Below are 17757 nucleotides of genomic sequence, written 5' to 3'. Positions count from 1 at the left end.
GGGGAGGGCTGGTGCGGGGTAATGAAATTTGTATGCAGAGAATGACAGATGTCCCCCACAATGTCGCCCAGCAAAAGCGATAAAAATCAACCTTCTAAATACATAATCCTTGCTCGGGACCGGGCGTTTGCCGGTTAATCGATTTGCACGGATTTGGACCATTATCCGTCAAATTCAAATTCATATAAAAATGTAATAATCCACTAGTTTATGATTAATTCACCTTGAACCAATCGATAAATCGTTAGTAGAATATTATTTTAATCAATAACTATAGGTTTAACAACTGTTCATGAACAAAAATAAATTTCGAAAACACCAATAGACACTACAGAGCTGCACAAAAAACTGGTTGCCCACTTGACTATCGCAGCAAATGTTCACTGTACGTTTGAACAGCTGTCACATTTATGCGCACGGTTAAGCCGCCCGCCGGTTAATCCGCCCCCAGATAATCGACGTTCTACTGTATAACGATTATGAAAAATTAAGTTGAGATTGTTCCTACAAAACACCACACATTTAGTTTGACAGATAAAATCGGATGCGGCGTCCGACGAAATCAAATTTTTTTGATTCCGTCGTACGCAAGGATAATGTATTTAGAAGGTTGATTTTTATCGCTTTTGCTGGGCGACATTGTGGGGGACATCTGTCACTCTCTGCATACAAATTTCATTACCCCGCACCAGCCCTCCCCGATTTTTATAACGGAGCCCCCGGAAGAGAAATGTCAAGTGGAGAAATGTCATTTTGCTCTGAACAACTTCATCTTGTCATTTATAACACCTTGGTCGTACGACGAAATCGCACGTCCGACGTTATCTGTCAAATTTCATTTAAAATTTTGACAGGCCTTCCGATAAAAACGCATCCGATGGAGCACAGACACGGGCCTAAACATTCCAACAATTATTATTGCTAGAGGCATATATGCTTTTCCTGTAAAATGTATGGACCAGTTAACAATTTTCTTGAGATGACCAGACCGATGAATCATTAAAATCACACGAGATACGAGTTGACAAGCAGTTTTGACAATGTTGAAATTGTTTCAACATTTTGTCACCTCCGTGGTGCCCCGCCATATAACGTACAGCGTGATTGAAACATTCGCGCGCTTTTGACGCTGCAGAACCTTACAACAGTGCCTCTGGTTGACAATCGGCAATTGGATGTCAAAAACCACGACGCCAATAGTACCGACACGCGCATCCGAACCGAAAAGCTAAAAATGGGGAGAAATAAGGCTGTAAAACGAAAGTTTTATATCAACAACAGGCTATTGAACCCCGCTACGCAAAGTGCTACGAGAGAATTGATACAATACTTTGGGGAAAATGTGTGCGAAACCTCGTCGAAATCAATCGCGGTACCAACTGTACCACCGTCATCATCTGCCCAACCGGAATTACAACCGCAACCGCCATCGGTTACATCATCCGTTGCAACTGTTGCAGGGTTAGGAGCAGAGTTCGGAACAGCAACAGGCACCATCTCCACATTGGGCGGCGCTACCAAGTACATGCGACCGGAACTGGCAACAATGCTCGGTCTAGTCAAACAGGTTGAGCCGATCAAGAAGAAGCAACCGGCGCAGTTCACTAGCATGTACCAGGTAGCCACGCGCAGTAACCTTGAAGGAGAGCTGGTAAGCGCCAATTACCACCCAAAAACTCGTGGAACTGTTGACTTGTACACTGTTCTTCCTTTTAGGTCAAGAATTGCCTCAACCCTCGGCAGGGTAAGATTGTGTTTAGGACTGTACTACCGTGTACGGTCAACGATATGGTGCTCATACCGCCAATGGCCAGTCATCAGAGACAATGCCCAGACACCAAAAGCCGTTACAGCTTTAAGGACAATAAAGACCCGGAACCGGTGCTGAGCGACTATCTGCGTCCGACACCGGTTACTTTCCACTTTGTGCAAAACAATTCGCAATCCGTGTTGGGCCCCGTCGCTGCCGGAGTATCGTGGAACAACTTCAGCAATATCGTGCAAGTGCTAAAGCATGTGGAGCCGCGCAATAAGATGGCATGCGTTAAGATGGATTATGATGAGGTACCGCGCATGCATGATGCGACAGCTGCAGCTGGTGGTACAGCTAGTGGCAGTGGAGCCGGGGGAACTTAGTGTGGTCCATTATTAGTAGTGTTTAAGTTTTCAATTTTCCAACTTTTAATATCTCATACATGAATTCAGTTAGAACTATTGCTCACTTACACTTCACTATTATCGATCCTTCGTCACTTAGCATCATCGTTCCTCGTAGCTGTTCTATGTTCTTTCAATTTCGTCTTTTTTTTGTCTCTGACTGCTACTTTAGCATTGGTTTTTTGTGAGCAGAACGTTCGAGACATAAAACGTTTCCAATCATGCATTATTATATACATTAATTAATAAATCATCCACATAATTCCTCGCTCTGTACTTTACCTTTCTGTTGCGTTATTTTTGAGTAAATTATTTAAACGCCACAAGTTCAAGTTACTCAATGGCGAGATGGAAAGCACTCATTGCCACTCTGTTGGAATAAAAAAACGTAGCCAGCACCACTCACGCACACTCTCTGTATATAGCACCTGCGCAGGTGACAAGCCGTGAGTGCCGGGAAGTGATCGCGATCGTGATCGGATCGCTTCGACCGATGAGAGAAAGTCGTTTCCGGGACTATGGGCATGGGAAACAATATGATGGCCAGATTGAGCTCGTGGTGACAGAATAACGTCCACGTCATGCCCATGTCCAGGGTCAGCTTCGCGTAAAGCAGAAGAAAGTAAATCCAATATTGTGTCTGTCTGTCAAAGGATTATATGGACTTTTTCGTCACGATCCAATATTGTGAAATAAAAATGAAATAAATGGGGCAACTAAACCGAACACACTGCACTACTCACTCCACCTGTCGATAAGCAAAACTCTCATCTCCACCGACAACAGAGGGTCTCTCTAATAATAGTGATCTGAACTTGGAATGATCGCGTTCACCGCACGGCCCAGGTGTTGTTCGATTTTATCCTCATTTCAATGACTTCGGTTCAAGTTTGAGAGTTACGGACAAGTCGTGAACACTAGAGTGTCAGCTGCGCTATAGAAAGGCATGAATAAATTCCAGAAATGATCTCTTTAAATCTATATACAACTGTGAGATATGGTGTGGAGCGACTCACTACATGGCTGAGCGTTCGGATACTGATTCATTTTGTGTAGAAGTCTCAAGACTACCGACCGCAGATCAAATGTGGTCAAAAAAAGGTGTTAAACTGTAAAAACTGACTGATTTTGCAAAAATACTAATATTTTTTTGAACAAGACTAGAAGTTGTAGAAATTCGGCATTTGCAGCTCAAAATTAACAATCCAATGCCAACACTCAATATCAAACCTGCAATATAACTAGCTCATTATACGAAGGTTGATCGAAAAATGATCCGTAATTATGCTCTTTTAGATCAATCTTGCATTTCGAACGGTCGGATAAAAGCCAGGGAATAGTAATTATAAAATACAAGAGAATAGCAGACCTTTCTACACCCTTCACTAAAGCAACATTAGATTGTTTGCGACTGTATTGAACGTCTCAAACATATTAAGGACCTCCTTGGTGTACAGGATACTAAGCTTGATATTTGATCAGACCGTTATAATCAATACCACGGATTTGTACTTCGTATGACCTAGGATCTTCAGTTGGATCTTCTATCAGTACTCGAATATGCTATGGTAGTTTGGAAGCCATTCCCATCGAATATGCTAAGGTACTTTGAAGCTTATTTTTTGCTTCTTGGTCTCTATCAGATGATGGTAAGGTGCCATATTGTTCAACAACGCGATCTTCATGTTGCAGCGGTACGCTTACGCCCATGCCGGTTGCTGACTAAAGCCCGCCATCGTCCTGATTATGGATCAAACGATTCGTTGGCTTCTAAGCGCAGTTTCTAGTGCTTGAAGTGATGTAGGTTACATTCCCCCGATCTTACGAAGCGTTTTAGTTCCTCTCGACCTACACTTGACTACATTCCTGCCTTGAGAAATTCGCCTGAAATCTAGTTTTTTTGTTTTAAAGGGATTTTAAAATTATTTTCGATTGTTGTTTATTTAATTTCACTCAAATTGATCATTTTTCGGACAGTATTCGCCTTAAAATCCAAAACGATGCTGGGGACCTATTGCTGCCTATTCAATTATGTGAACAGAACGTTCAACGTTGGTTTCGTTTATTACTATTATTATTGGCATGTGTTACAGGATGATTTAGTTCAAACGGTTTTTTTCATTCCGCATGTTCCTTCCTTTCTACCAAAGGTTGTGCGACAAAAAAATGGCAAGGGTTTAGTAATGTGCTTCACTTGTGTATCATTTTCAGAGGAAAATCGTTGACTATTTTTACTGCTGCTGGAATTCCCACTATAATGGCTAGTTGGTTTTTGTATAACGATAGAATCGGGGTTAGAGGAAAACTTTGTAACGCAATTTTTTTTTTTTCGTAACACAAATATAAGATACACTCTCTCTCTTTCTCCGCAGGCTGGGAGCTCACGCGAGCCAAAAACAGGGTTAAATAGTAAAATACGATTTTTTACTTACTTTGCTCCACATTGCTAGCTACAGCTACATAAGTTATCGCTTCTGCTGGTATATATATATCATTGAATGCTTCTTTTTTTGCCAGCAAATCATTAAACTTCTCTCGTTGCTACTCGTCGTACGGATAGGATAATTTCGTACGGTTGTGGGAACTACATCACATCAGTCGATGAGTGCAGCCTTTTAGTTTTGTTAAAGAGAACAACGAACAGGGGGAGAACAGTCCCGGGTTTACGTGTGAATTCATAATTATCGTTTCGCGCGGTTAGTTTTCAACTTCAACACATGTTTGTAAGCTTCTTCTCATCATAAAACACACAATACACTCTACTAATACGTCTAGAGCCGTTCTCCACTCCGATTGGAAGTGTTGTCCTGTGTGCTCGTGGGGTAGAGTGAGAGGGATCTTGGGCGATGTAGAGGGATTCTCTTCCCATCTTCAAACTGCATGCACGCACAGCAGTAACCTTGCTAATTATTAATTGACGCACTTAGAGTTATATCGATTTTAGAACGGTTTGTGGGACACATCGTGTATGTAGAATTGACCGTAAAAAAACATCTTTTAAGTTAAAGATAATAAAAAAATCATTTTTAAGATTAAGTTTAGATGTGTTAACGATGTGACACATTAAACATTAAAAAAGGGAAACGTGACATGAAAACTCTGTTGCTGTGACAATCGGTAACGCCCCAAAACGTCCCCTCCTATCATAAAGGATCCCCCCACACTCTCCGCAGTTATAATGATTCTTTCAAGTAGAAGGGAAGACGACCACAACCGACCCGCTAAATCTTCCCTCTAGCCGAACAGCTTATCGAAGCACTGGTGGCAGTAAGGTTTATCGTTCTGCTCCTTGAACGTGCCCTTGTTTAGCTGCTTCAGGCAGAACGCGCACACGAAATGCTCCGGGTGGAATTTCTTAAACATGGCGGTAATGCAGCGGCCAGTGATGGGTTTCGAGCAGCCGGCACAGAGCGATCCGCGCTTCGCGTGATAGTGCGTCTCGCAGTACGGTAGCCCTTCGTGGTCGAAGAATGAACCGCCGTGGAACGGTTCGCGGCAATCCTGGAAAAGTGGGTGAGAAACATGGAAAAACATTCGAATTAGTAGGAGAATAGAACGATGTTGTTGGTGGAGAGTTTATTGTAAAACAAAAGATATATTCATAAAATATGCCCATATTTTCTATAATAAAGGATAAAACATAAATGCGGAAATGCTCACTACGCATATAATCGATGGTAATAAATCAATCAATCAATAAATATTAGGAAATAAGAATGATCGCCGTTTACTGGAACTAAACATGGTAGCAGTTTGAGGTTTGGTGCAGGTTCTGGATCAATCTCATGACTGATATGGATTCGGTGTCAGTTCTATAAGTTCTAGGAACGGTTTGGGTTCAGGATCAATCCCAGGATCGGCAATCGTTCGGAATTAGTTCCATGTCGGGGGCACCAGGAGTTCAGCATGGCTGCCAAGACCACATGTGTTCAGAATCAATTTCAGAAACAACAAAGGTATAAAATAAGAACCAAGGCCGGCATGAATTCAGGTTCTATTACAGGTGCATTAAAGGTTTTGCATTAATTCCAGCAGCGGTATGGGTTTAGGATCAGCACCACGATCGGTATGGAATTGTAATCATTCCCAAACATTCGTAGACTCAGGATCAGATTCAGGACCGTTATGGACGCTGTAACCAGTCCAAATTATCGAGTGATAATATAAAAAATTACAAATATTTCGTTTATAATACATTAAAACATCATATTGGCACGTTTTAGAGTATCCTCGTCAAGAGTTACTATTAATGACCGATCTTCATTCTACCGAAAATTGTAATCTGTTCCCAATTGATCGTTCTAATCGTTGGCAGAAGTTGACTACAAGTTGCGCCCGTTACTTTGTTGCAACACTATGCAACCTCAGGTCTAAATTATCGTGAAATGATGCATTCCGGTGGATTAATACAGATGAGAAACTTAATTTACCCTAGCACACTGTGTAACATGCGGGTAGTGCTAGCGATGTGCGAAACAGGTGACAACACCTCAACGGATTTGCAAATTTGAGACCTCTCTACGCTCAGCGTTCAGCAGGGTCACAACTATACCAACAGAGTAAAAGTGAGTGCGAGTTTAAAAGCGCAAAGAGGAGTGATGGAGTATAGTAGGTTCTTGCAACACCGCGATTTCCGATTCATTGGCAATCGCATACAGTGTTGTTGACCTCATTAAACTGACAGTATGTCTAGTGATCGACTTAATACAAAGTTTTGCATTAAAACAATTTAAAACAAATTAAATCTCAATATTTAATAGGCACAATTTATACCTCACAACGAGAGATCTCAGATTTCCCAACTATTGACATTGATACAATGATATTTAGTATCTAGCATAATATAACGTTTTACTGTAGAAAACGTTGCAAATAATTGAGCAATAGAATATCCTTTCTTTTGGAATCTGATTATCTATATTTTCAAATGGTATTTCATGAGATATAATAAAAAAATCCCTTTCGTTCGATCAGCAACTGAGTCTCGGCGCATGAAAATCGTCATGTTATGAATTTATGCACGAATCACAGGTGGAACATCTTTCTATACCAATATCTTGAAGAAAGGAACAAAGCATGTTTAGTAGTGCCCACAGCATCCATCATCAATGAGTAAATTAAAAAGACACTAACCAAGTCATCATATCTAAAGCAACAGGTGTCATTCCAAGAACGTATTCGGGCATTGATTTGTCTAAACTCGTCCAACTCTCTATCAAAAATTTTCTTTCATATTAAAGTACCTAAATAAAGAAATAGGACCTTTTTAGACCGTTCCTATTGAATAAAAAAAGCACTTATACGCGTGTCCCCGATGTATTAGGTTAATGAAAGACACGCGAATTTCCATCTCAATTTCCCTAAATCAAACTTGACCTTCCAATCAAGGATCGCTCCTGCAACTCAGCATGACATCAGGTTAATCTGATTTTGACCCTTCAGCTTCCAAAGCCAAGCATCCACCAATGTAGAGAGATGAAACTGTCCTCTACCTGTACGTGTCAAATGCTCGCAAATGATAAATGTTTTAAGCTGCACTACGATGAGACGCGCTGAACACAGGAAAGAGATGCTTTGGGTACAGTTTGGCAGGGGCACTTTTCATGGCAGGGGCGGATTTCTAGTAGGCGTACGGGTCGACTTATTTATAGCTTCTCCACCACAAACACCCACCCACAGTCAATTGGGAAAGGTGTTTTTTTTTTTGTATTATTTCCTCTAAAACACACACACACTCCTTTTCCACGCCCATTCATCTGGCCAAAGAGCCGCGGGCAATCTGCCATCCGTTTCATTTACGCTCTAATACGATCGATCGTGCGGTGTGTGTGGCGGGGGATTGGAAGGTCGGGGTCCGAAATCTGGTTTGTGTCGTGTGCTGTTGTCGTTGCTCGTTCCAATCTTCCCCACACTCCGTTGGCCACACTTCAAAAGTCGGAAGTTGTCAACACGAGGATCTTTTGCTTCAAAGTGATCGCGCGAATCGTGCGGATGGCCTGGGTGGCCTGGGTGGACTTCCTTACGGCAACTGCTACAAACTGGCGGGTTGGTATTTTTAGGACTCGGTACTACTCCCGCTTGGACATTGGTTTGACTTTTTTTTTGCTTTGCGTTTTCTATTGACCGTTGCCAACTAGCTGTGAGTTCAATCGGAAAATTATCCATATTCCCCTGGCGCGTAGAACACACCTCAAGCGAAAGTAGTTTCGGTTTGAAGGGCACAAGGTATGTTGTTTTTTCTTTGAATTGAAGTTTTTTGAACGTTTTGGGGAATGTGTGTGTTGGTACTGTTAGTCGAGAGCACATGGGGCATTCGTTTAGATTTGCCATACGTTTTCTGAGTGTAAAGAAACAACGTTCAAAGGATTTTGGCGTCAACATACAACATTTAGGGATGATTCCATGTGCTTTAGGATCAATCAGAACAAAATTAAGCATGATTTCTAAACCATAACACCTATCCAGTTATCCTGCAACCTTCTGGCAGGTTGGAATATTGAGTCTTCTTTGAATTGTGTGTTGTTTGATCAATACATGTATCATGACGCTTAACAGTAAGTAACTAAGCAAACCGCCAACAGTGCAAACACCGAAACGTGTACGATTGAAACAACAAACGTTTGGCGTGCGAGAAGGTGTTCGTTACTACTTGCAAATTAACTCACATTCCACTCATCCATCCGTGGAGGTGTGAAAAAGAGCCAAAGGAAAAAAAGCAACGTTCTTCTTCAACGGGCAACGAGTCTGAGCAATCATCACGCTGGAAGAAGCGAGTCTGTGTGTAGCGATGTAGTACATGTAATGTTCGATAACAATCGACCATCTCGCACCGAAGTGTCGGGGAGTCTAGTGCGCTATCGCTGTCGACAATATACATGCGCATTCGAAGGGGCAACAGTTAGTTGCAATGATGTCACAATATTCTGCTCCAGCTCTATCGTTCTTAGGTTCATGGGAACTGTAGAATCATCGACAAGATAGTCGTACCCCTCGAAAATAGCTAGTAAAAGTACCAACACAATGACACCAACTTGACCGAAGGACCATCAATCATTCGGCCGCCCCAAAAATAAATCTTCCTTATTTTTTGGAGCAGAAGATGACGATCAGCCGGCATACCCGCCTTACTCACAGTTTCAGCAATTTGTTTTTAATCGGAGTGAGCACCACCACCGCCACCACAGCCACCTCTCATCGCATCATTCAACAGCTCATAATAATTAGTTCACCCTCACCCTGTTCCGTGCGAATCGTCGGTCCATGTATTGCGTCATTCCCGTCTGGAATATCACACCGTGTAAGTGGGGGTGAGAGCGTGACACGGTCATGGTCCGGTTGTGTGGATTCTCCACTATGTCTTTTTCCATTCTCCAAAGGGTCGGGGTTGAAAAAAAGAATAAACAAAACCCCCACAGCGAAACATGGCGTGTGGAAATGGAGACGTCTGGTGGCTCGTAGAGCTTGTGCAGCAGCACGCAAGCCAGCCACAGTATGGGTCCAGTGTCTAGGGGCAGGTCCATGACGTCACCCAGGGATGAGGTCATCCGTCGTCCATGGGTGACACACAAAACAGAACAAAAAAAAACAAAACCAAAAATGCGTAAAAAGGTGCAGTCCTACGCATCGTGTGGGTGCGCACACACAAGCATACGTACGCAGCAGCACCACGTGTCTCAAGGACGCACGGTAACACGCGCATAAACGTGGAGCGAGCGCACGAATGTCGCTCTTTAAAATAGTGTGTGTTTTGTTTTGTTTTTTTGTTTTGTTTTTTTTTTTGTTTATTTATCGTCTTGTTTTATCGCTCTTTATTTACAATATACATTTATAACAATATATTAGATTCAAAAGGGTCGGTCGGGTAAAGTGATAAGGTGATGCAAATTTGTGGCCGAGTACAGTCCAGTACAATTCCTAAACAGAGAAGCCGCATTTTGGGGGGTGCATGTTATTATGCCAAAAGCTAAAGTACCTAAGTCATTGTTTTTCTTTCGATCGTCCAAAAAAGGTGTGTATGTGTGTGATCGTCCAAAAAGTGTGCATCACAACGCTGGTCGGCGCTGGGCGTCATTCTGTCTCTACGCGGGCGCCACCTTACATGTCTTGTGTACGGGGTGGGTCATGCCGTAAGGACTTGCTTAGGTAAGAAAAACAACATTAACAAGGGGGGGAGGGACAAATGGGGAAGGCGGAGATGCTAGAATGATGACCTCCATTGCACAGAGAATTGGGGAACGATGATGGAGGAGGGAGATGATCTCGCTGGGTGTTTGTGCCGTGACACTATTCCATTTCGCGCGCGCGTTCACGCATCGAGAATGTCGGCTGAAAATAGTTTCCGAACTTGTTGTGCCGTGCAAAACGGGAGCATGGGGGAGGGGAACGTGGTAATTGATGCGTGTGCGTTTTGTGTATTAAAAAAAACCCCCGCAGATGTAGGTCATCTTGTGTTTTTTCAGCATCGCAGAACGGACGGATTCGGTGGTCGAGTGTGTGAGAGAGAGAGGGTGAGACGAAAGTGGCGGCGTTGGTCGATTGATTTACCGCGCGCGTCGAAAGCACGCACGCAGGAGCAGTTGATGGTGCGGTGCTGTGATGGAGCTCGGACACACTAATCAGGGAGCGGAGAGGGAAGGCTATTTTTAACCTCGGATGATGCCAATCATCACCGGATCATCATCGCCACCCTTTTGGGACCAGCACACTTTTTATAACCGGATATTGCATCATTTCGGCTGCTGGCCGCTCCATTGATAAGTAGCATCCTCGCTGCCACAACACTGCCCCCGCACTCCCTCGCAAAATCAATCGCGACTCGCGTTTCTCTTGACACCACATCACACCACCGCGGCACATTCGATGCTACTACTTTGCTGCCGATGGTTGCTTATTTTACTCGTCCTCATCAGCGCCGACACAGCCGGGACAGACGGGTTTGCCTTCCATCGCGTAGAACGACTTGCCGGTGACCGGTTTCGAGCAGTCCTATAACGAAAGTTGATTACTGATCCACACTCTTCCTACTGCTTCTCATTCCCCACCCCATCCCGCCCCGATAGAACCCAAACCCCTTTCGTCCTCTGGAGAACTAGAAAACAGAAAGCTGAAAGAGAAAGCAGCAAAGGTCCACCGCACTGGCACACGCAACTTACCCGGCACACGAAACAGTCCGGATGCCACTGGCTGTTCAGGGCGGAGATGTAGTTCTCCATGATGGCCCGGTTGCACCCGTTGCACTTCGGCGCGAACATGTCGAAGTAGTCGTTGCGGCAGTACGGCTTGCCGTCGCGCTCGTGGAACCCGTCCTCGCCGAACTGCTGGCCGCACTGGGCGCAGAAGAAGTGCTCCGTGTGCCACGTTTTCTCGAGCGCTGTGACACATTTCTGAAACGAGAGACAACCAAACTCGAAGAAATAAAGCAAAAGTGTTCCACAAACAAAGGGGAGTGCACGTACATCGAGAATCGGCCCATTGCAGTAGGCGCACCGGGGGCTGAACAGGTTGTGATAGTCCGGCTCGCAGTACGGGTTGCCGTCGCGCTCGAAGAAGTTCCGCGTGCCCAGCTCCTGGTTGCAGTGGTTGCAGGTAAAGTGCTCCGGGTGCCACGTTTTGCCGAGGGCCGTTATCACCTGCCCGACGATCGGTTTGTCGCACGCGTTGCAGCAGCCCTTCTGCGTCGTGTTCACACCCTGGCGGCTCATGTCGGCGGTCAGGTTGCCGAGCATAGAATCGAGCTGATCGGACGAGGCCGGCGGCAGATGCTCGGTGGTCGAGACCGTCGTCAGCGTGCTCTGGTAGTGCGAAGTGCCCTGGTTTGGCTTCGCGTAGTCCGTCACCGACTGGTGCTGGTGCGACGTGCCGGCGCTGATCTGTAAAGCAAAAGAAAAGTATTTATTAAAAACTTGGCGCACAATTACCTTCAGCGATAGAGCGAGCGAGCGAGAAAATAAGGATGCGCTTCGGGAAGATCCAAACGAACCTTCCTGTTCAAGAACGAAAAAACGGACTAGATGACGTTCGGGGCGTAGCGCGTTTAGGTTGTTGCCGCGATGCGGTCTCAATGCGAACTGAGCAGTGTGCCGCCCGTCGGGGTACGATCTGCTACTATTGCCACCCCTGTGTGAACGGGGAGGCAAATAGGGGAGGAGACTGGTGGTGCAATGAAGGGTAGTGTTTTTGCACCCCACAACCTCCCACAAAACACAAACACATACACTGACACTGACGCCATTTGGACATTGGGGAGCGATTTCGTTCTCCCGTGCGCTTGCTGACACTCTCTTTCTCTCTCTCTCTCTCTCTCTCTCTCTCTCTCTCTCTCTCTCTCTCTCTCTCTCTCTCTCTCTCTCTCTCTATCTCACTCTAGCCGTGTTTTGTTTTGTCCATTAGAAATCGCAGCAAGCCGTGCACGATCCAAACAGAAGAGCGGTGTGGAGTTTCGCGGGATGATCGTAGGGGTGTGGGTGAGGGAGACGCGTTTACAGTCGCTTTTGAAAACCCACTGGCTTTGGAGCGAAATCCACAAGCGCGGGCACACACACACACACACATAAACGTGTAAAACGGTGTTCAATTTCTTGGTGTTGCGCTACACCCCGCACACGTTCTCTTCCTAGACGTCCTCTCACCATCCCTACTTGTGCAAAATGGAATAGTTATAATAGAAGATGACGCTCTACACTAACACACCCCGAACGGGTGCAAAAACGGAAGAAGATGCATCGACAGTGGGAGAGGGCTTCCCAGAGGAAAGGAAGGAGGATTGTTTTTACACGCATTTCGAACGAGCGAAGAGCTCCCCTCATGTTACTACCGTTTCAACGTTCAAGGGCAGCACAGCGTAGGTAGGTGTAGAGGTTTAGGAATTGCATCCAGCAATGGGAGAAAAGAGATGCCAATTCCGGGCGAATTTGTTTGAAAATTCGTGTGTTTTTTTACATCCCTCACACCGCAACGGAGAAAGGTGAGTGTAGCACGATCAAACGATCCTGCGAACGAATTGGTACGAACGGTCTCCAGTGGTTTTTAAATGGTTCTTAGACAATTGTTGATGAACAACGCCTTTGCCAGCATTCTGTTTATTGTGTTTGGCGCATTTTGTTTCGCTTCGGTAATTTCGGGACTCGTTTTTTTTTTTAATGCAATCACTTCACTCATCGAGCTGGGTTGGTTTGCGCCAGACGATCGTCTGTCTGGGGAAGCGGGACGCTTTGGAACATCGATTAAGCATGTGGTGGTTGGTGTGCGAAGGAGGCGCGAGATTCGATGGCGATAAAGATTTAAAACAGACGATTTTTTTTTCAACTTCGACTTTCAAGAGTTTGCCTTTTTGGCCGCACTGCGGCAGACGATTGGAGAGATAGGAAGAGTTTGTTGGGGTTGAAATTGAATACTGTTTCGCGTTACTAAAAAGCAAGACACTAAAAAAGGGCTTTTAGTGTGTACCACTTGAGCTGGCGATCATTTTATGGTGGAAAGTCTATGAGATAATATGAACCCCAACAAACCACAGAAAGACAAACAGCAATTACAACAATTCGTAAACAGTGCAACACAAGCAACACGGAATCGATCTTATTGATCGTGTGCAAGCAATTTAAATGATAAGAAATAGTGTGGCTGTGTGTTTGTGAGTATGTTGACGGCTGCGTCCCATCCACACACTGCCGACTAATATGTGTGTGTGCAAGAGAAGGTTGTGCATCATTCTACGGATGAATGGAAATCACAACAAATTATTTAAAAAGGGAAAGAGGCATATTACAGAGAGTGTGGCCTATTTTTAAAATCCGTTCTGAAATCCTTCACTAAATTGTCACACGAAGAAGGTCAGCGTCTTTCCGTGCTGCTTGACCTGAAACTCTGGGCAGCAGAGGTTTACAGGGTTTCACAGGAGATCTCATAGCTGTGGAACACTTTTTTGACTCTTGCTTCCATGAAATGAACTTATTGTAATGGGATTTCGACTCTCTAGTACCCTTGTTGGACAAATCCAATAGGAATTTCCAACGAGCCAGTGCAAAAGGGTGCCTTACAGTCCAATTTCCAATATATGAAGTTCACTTCCAATAGGAAAGAGTGAAAGAAGTGTCCCACAACTATGAGAACCCATGAAAACCCTGTAATCCATAACAAATATAGCAATGGATTAGAAATTATATTTTCTGTTATTTCTTGTGCCACGCACACGATGTGCTCAATGCGTTTAAGAACAATTATTAAATCATTTTTCTTCCATTTTTTCCACTCATCTTCCCTGAGCTCGATTTTCTACCACCGTGCCAACGATCAACCAACACCACCAGCACACCATGATTTTCATAAGCGTTTTTCCACTCTCCTTACCGCGTACGGTGACCTTTCACCGTTGCACAGCGTTCGCTCCGTCCGCTCCCCCCAAAACCCTGTTAATCACTCTGCCGCAGTGTTTTTGCACTCATCTTTGCCGGCCCGTGAGCCGGAAAAATAGTAACGCGCCGTGTGCACAAGAGACACGGCGCGATCGTGTGCGCGCCGCCACACACTCAAGAGAGCGCGCGTTGAAAACGCAGTCGAATGTGTGTCTGTGTGTGTTAGTGTGTTGTGTGCTACTACGTAAACACACAGACCCACACACAGAGCAGGATTTACTCGAACGGCAAAACAGAGAAAAAAAACTCAAAAACTTTTTGGCGGATTTTGGCTGCACAATTTACGCCAGCAGCAGGCGAAAACGCGAAGCAAAATCCAAGCAACACACACTCATTCATCAGGAAACGCGCGCAGAGCGCCTGTTTTGCGCCTGGTTTGTGGTGGAGGAAGTTATTTTTCCGTAAAATTGAAAAACAGACATCCGATGCCTCGGAGATGGAATGTATTGCTGCTGCTGCTACCGATTCTTCCATCCAGTTGGTGGTTTAATGCGATTTTGTGATTTGGAAGACTAATGATATTTTTATGGGTGCAAAAAGGGGGGCAAAACTTGGCGGAAGATTGCTCCAAAAAATAAACTATTACTTGAACACGTACTACATTGGTCACGCAGTGGTAGGTTTTTGTAACTTAATCCAGACGCACACGATCAACTACCGCTTGTTTAATGGTTTCCCATTAATAATCTTCATTCGATCCGTATAACCGATCGCGCTTCCGCAGTCAGTTAGTTCCATTCCAAATGTAGTGGTCATTCTTCTTCCCCTAACTCTTTCTAGATTTAGTTCATCGTGACGTTATCCAGATTTTGGGGCCGCAAGAAAGCGCCGGAGGTTAGCAAAACAGATGATCGATTTCACAGCATCGATCATACAGTAGGCGAGTGACTGAGGCGTTGGCGTTAAAGCAGATCAGGCACACGGGGCGCAATGGACAACCAAAGCGGGAGCTTATAAGGTGAACAAATAATGTGAAAATCCATCCCATCACAGACCCATTGAGGTGCTGTTGCCGGTGGCAAATAGAGTGGTATAACAATGATTGATGGAAGGCGATGGCCTCCACACTACCGTTTACAAAGATGGACATCGAGAAGTATTGACCCAAATGAGGGATTATAATGATTTTGGTGGGTTGATCGTGTGTGGCTACTCTAGTTAACATAATAATGCAGCAGGAACAAAATAGAATCAATGTGTTCCACTTTCTTATTTTCTGCTTTAATATCCATGAAACTAGCTTTAACAAAAACAACCTTTTTCTAAGTACAGCATCTCCAGCAACTGCCACAAATCACACAGCTCGACGCAAAACAGTGTCAACATCTCTAGTGAGTCATATGTCACGTTCGATCACCAGTTTCGTTTCCAGCGTACGCAAAACAGACCGGACAACACCCGCTTGGCTATAAATTGAGTCATGTTAAAGTCATGCCTAATGTATCGTCGTGTAAGATGGATTCACCTCTCTGGTATTGAAGCACGGTCGTAGCGTTGCCGCTCACGCGAGCCACCGGCGGGTGTGGTGCTTGACTACAGGTTTTTGATGCGCAAAATGTAATAAACACTGCAGTTGCATCTTTCACGCACCGGGCGGAAGGTGCACCGTGCACCGGCGGTTTAACAGACAGGTAATCCCGTTTGATAGACACACACACACACACAGCGCTAGGGTGCATATACACGAATGAGGATTTACACTAGGGAACGAGTGTTTCATTCGCTGGAGCGTACCAATTGAATTTCTTTACTACTAATTCGTTTTGTTATTTTTTTGTGGAAAAATATCATAAATTCAAGAATTTAAAGTATTTTTAAAAGGAAAATAAATATGCTTTGTAAACTTTACTGTTTGTTGTTATGATTTTATGGTATAACTTGTATTGTTAAAATCTTTTCTTCAGTATTAATTATGTAGTATTTATTGAGTTTAGAATAGAAGTTTATCGGACATAGAAAAAGTCTTAATGAACTAGGTGCTCACAAGCTACGGGACGTTACTTTTAGTTTAATTGACAAACATGCAAACAAATGCTCAGGGAACGCAGATTGAATTCAATATGTCATTCAATATGTGTTGAAAATCATGTGTTGAAACTTAAAATTCATTTTGAAGCAAATAAACCATTTTCAACAGCTTTCAAGTATTGCATTTACATCACAATAATATTTCAGTTCCTCCACATGATTTTCAACACACCTGACAAGCTGACAGTTCTTTGTGATATGTTAAAAATCAAGCGTAAGAGCTGAAATTTTATTGTGATGCCAGTACAATGACAGCTGTTGAAAAACATCTTGAAGGCTTTGAATACAGGGTTTTCCAAGTTACTTTCGAAAGTAACATCAGCATGATTTTCAACACTTCAACGGTCAACGAGTGATGAGATCCGGCTGCCGGACAAACTCCGGTGGAAAAACGATGACAACAGACACTTTAAGTGTTGAAAATCATACTGAAGAAATTAAAAATTATCTTGATATAAATGATATCATCAGAGTGATGTGAAATAACGTTTTGCACGCGGTGAAAAACAATGTTTACATTCGAAAGTGACTTGAAAACCCCTGAAGTGTTGTGTACATTCGGAAGTGACTTGAAAAACCCTGTAATATAAAAATCAATTTTTATCGAACTAAACTAATTATACTATAAATAAAATAGATGCTTAAGTAGAGTATCGATTACATATGTATTTAACAAAATACAGTTTTGTTTTCCTCATTAATAATTCATTACAGACAATGTTCTCATAACATAACGTTTACAAGAAGAAATGATTACTTATACAAAAATGTAAAGTATAAAAACATAATTGAAAAATAAGGAAGATAGCATGAAATTAAATGCAGTTTAGAGGAAAAGGAAAAAGTACACATGTTCACCAATAAAAACAAACGGCAGCACCTAATAGTTAGTAGCCGCATTGCATTTAAATTACATGCAATGTCCTACACGTGCAAGGGTTAATTAAACCAGCTCAAAGAAGATATCCACTTCGCCCACAAAACCACAACCTCCTTCTCCGTAACCTTGCCACAAACGAGACAACGTGCCGCCCCATACACACACACACACACACACACACACACACACACACATAGAATCAGCCATCAATCCGCATATGAACGTTCGCTAATCAGGCAAAAGAGACGATGCGCAAAATACGATACCGACGACGGGCGCGAT

The 17757-nt window shown here is 43.7% G+C and overlaps 2 protein-coding genes and 1 long non-coding RNA gene across 27 annotated transcripts in view; 2 read left to right on the top strand and 1 right to left on the bottom strand.

Moving 5' to 3' along the window:
* The first annotated feature begins 1172 nt into the window (after positions 1 to 1172).
* LOC133393996 (uncharacterized) lies at positions 1173 to 4492 on the top strand. The gene is made up of 2 exons (XM_061662077.1): positions 1173 to 1651; positions 1717 to 4492. Exons 1-2 carry the CDS (start codon positions 1235 to 1237, stop codon positions 2134 to 2136), a joined length of 837 nt encoding a protein of 278 aa, XP_061518061.1. The 5' UTR covers positions 1173 to 1234; the 3' UTR covers positions 2137 to 4492.
* The window catches only part of LOC1277441 (paxillin), a 70161-nt gene continuing 56585 nt past the window's right edge, over positions 4182 to 17757 (bottom strand). For 20 of the 25 annotated variants that reach the window (XM_061662067.1, XM_061662056.1, XM_061662051.1 and 17 more), the window contains 3 exons: positions 11613 to 12026; positions 11310 to 11540; positions 4182 to 5658 (listed from right to left, as the gene is read on the bottom strand). In XM_061662067.1, coding sequence (XP_061518051.1) covers positions 5392 to 5658; positions 11310 to 11540; positions 11613 to 12026 — 912 coding nt within the window. In that variant the 3' untranslated portion in view covers positions 4182 to 5391. Of the gene's footprint in view, positions 5659 to 9902; positions 11143 to 11309; positions 11541 to 11612; positions 12027 to 17757 lie in introns of those variants that run through there. The other 5 variants (XM_061662073.1, XM_061662070.1, XM_061662069.1 and 2 more) reach the window with 1 other exon arrangement.
* LOC133393998 (uncharacterized) lies at positions 12286 to 16415 on the top strand. Its single transcript, XR_009766549.1, has 2 exons — positions 12286 to 13120; positions 15348 to 16415. It is a non-coding gene; the product is annotated as an uncharacterized LOC133393998 (long non-coding RNA).

The sequence above is a fragment of the Anopheles gambiae genome, chromosome 3, assembly GCF_943734735.2.
Source record: "Anopheles gambiae chromosome 3, idAnoGambNW_F1_1, whole genome shotgun sequence".
NCBI lineage: Eukaryota > Metazoa > Arthropoda > Insecta > Diptera > Culicidae > Anopheles > Anopheles gambiae.
Note: the sequence above shows the minus strand (reverse complement) of the source record. Positions and strands in the feature narration are given on the sequence as shown.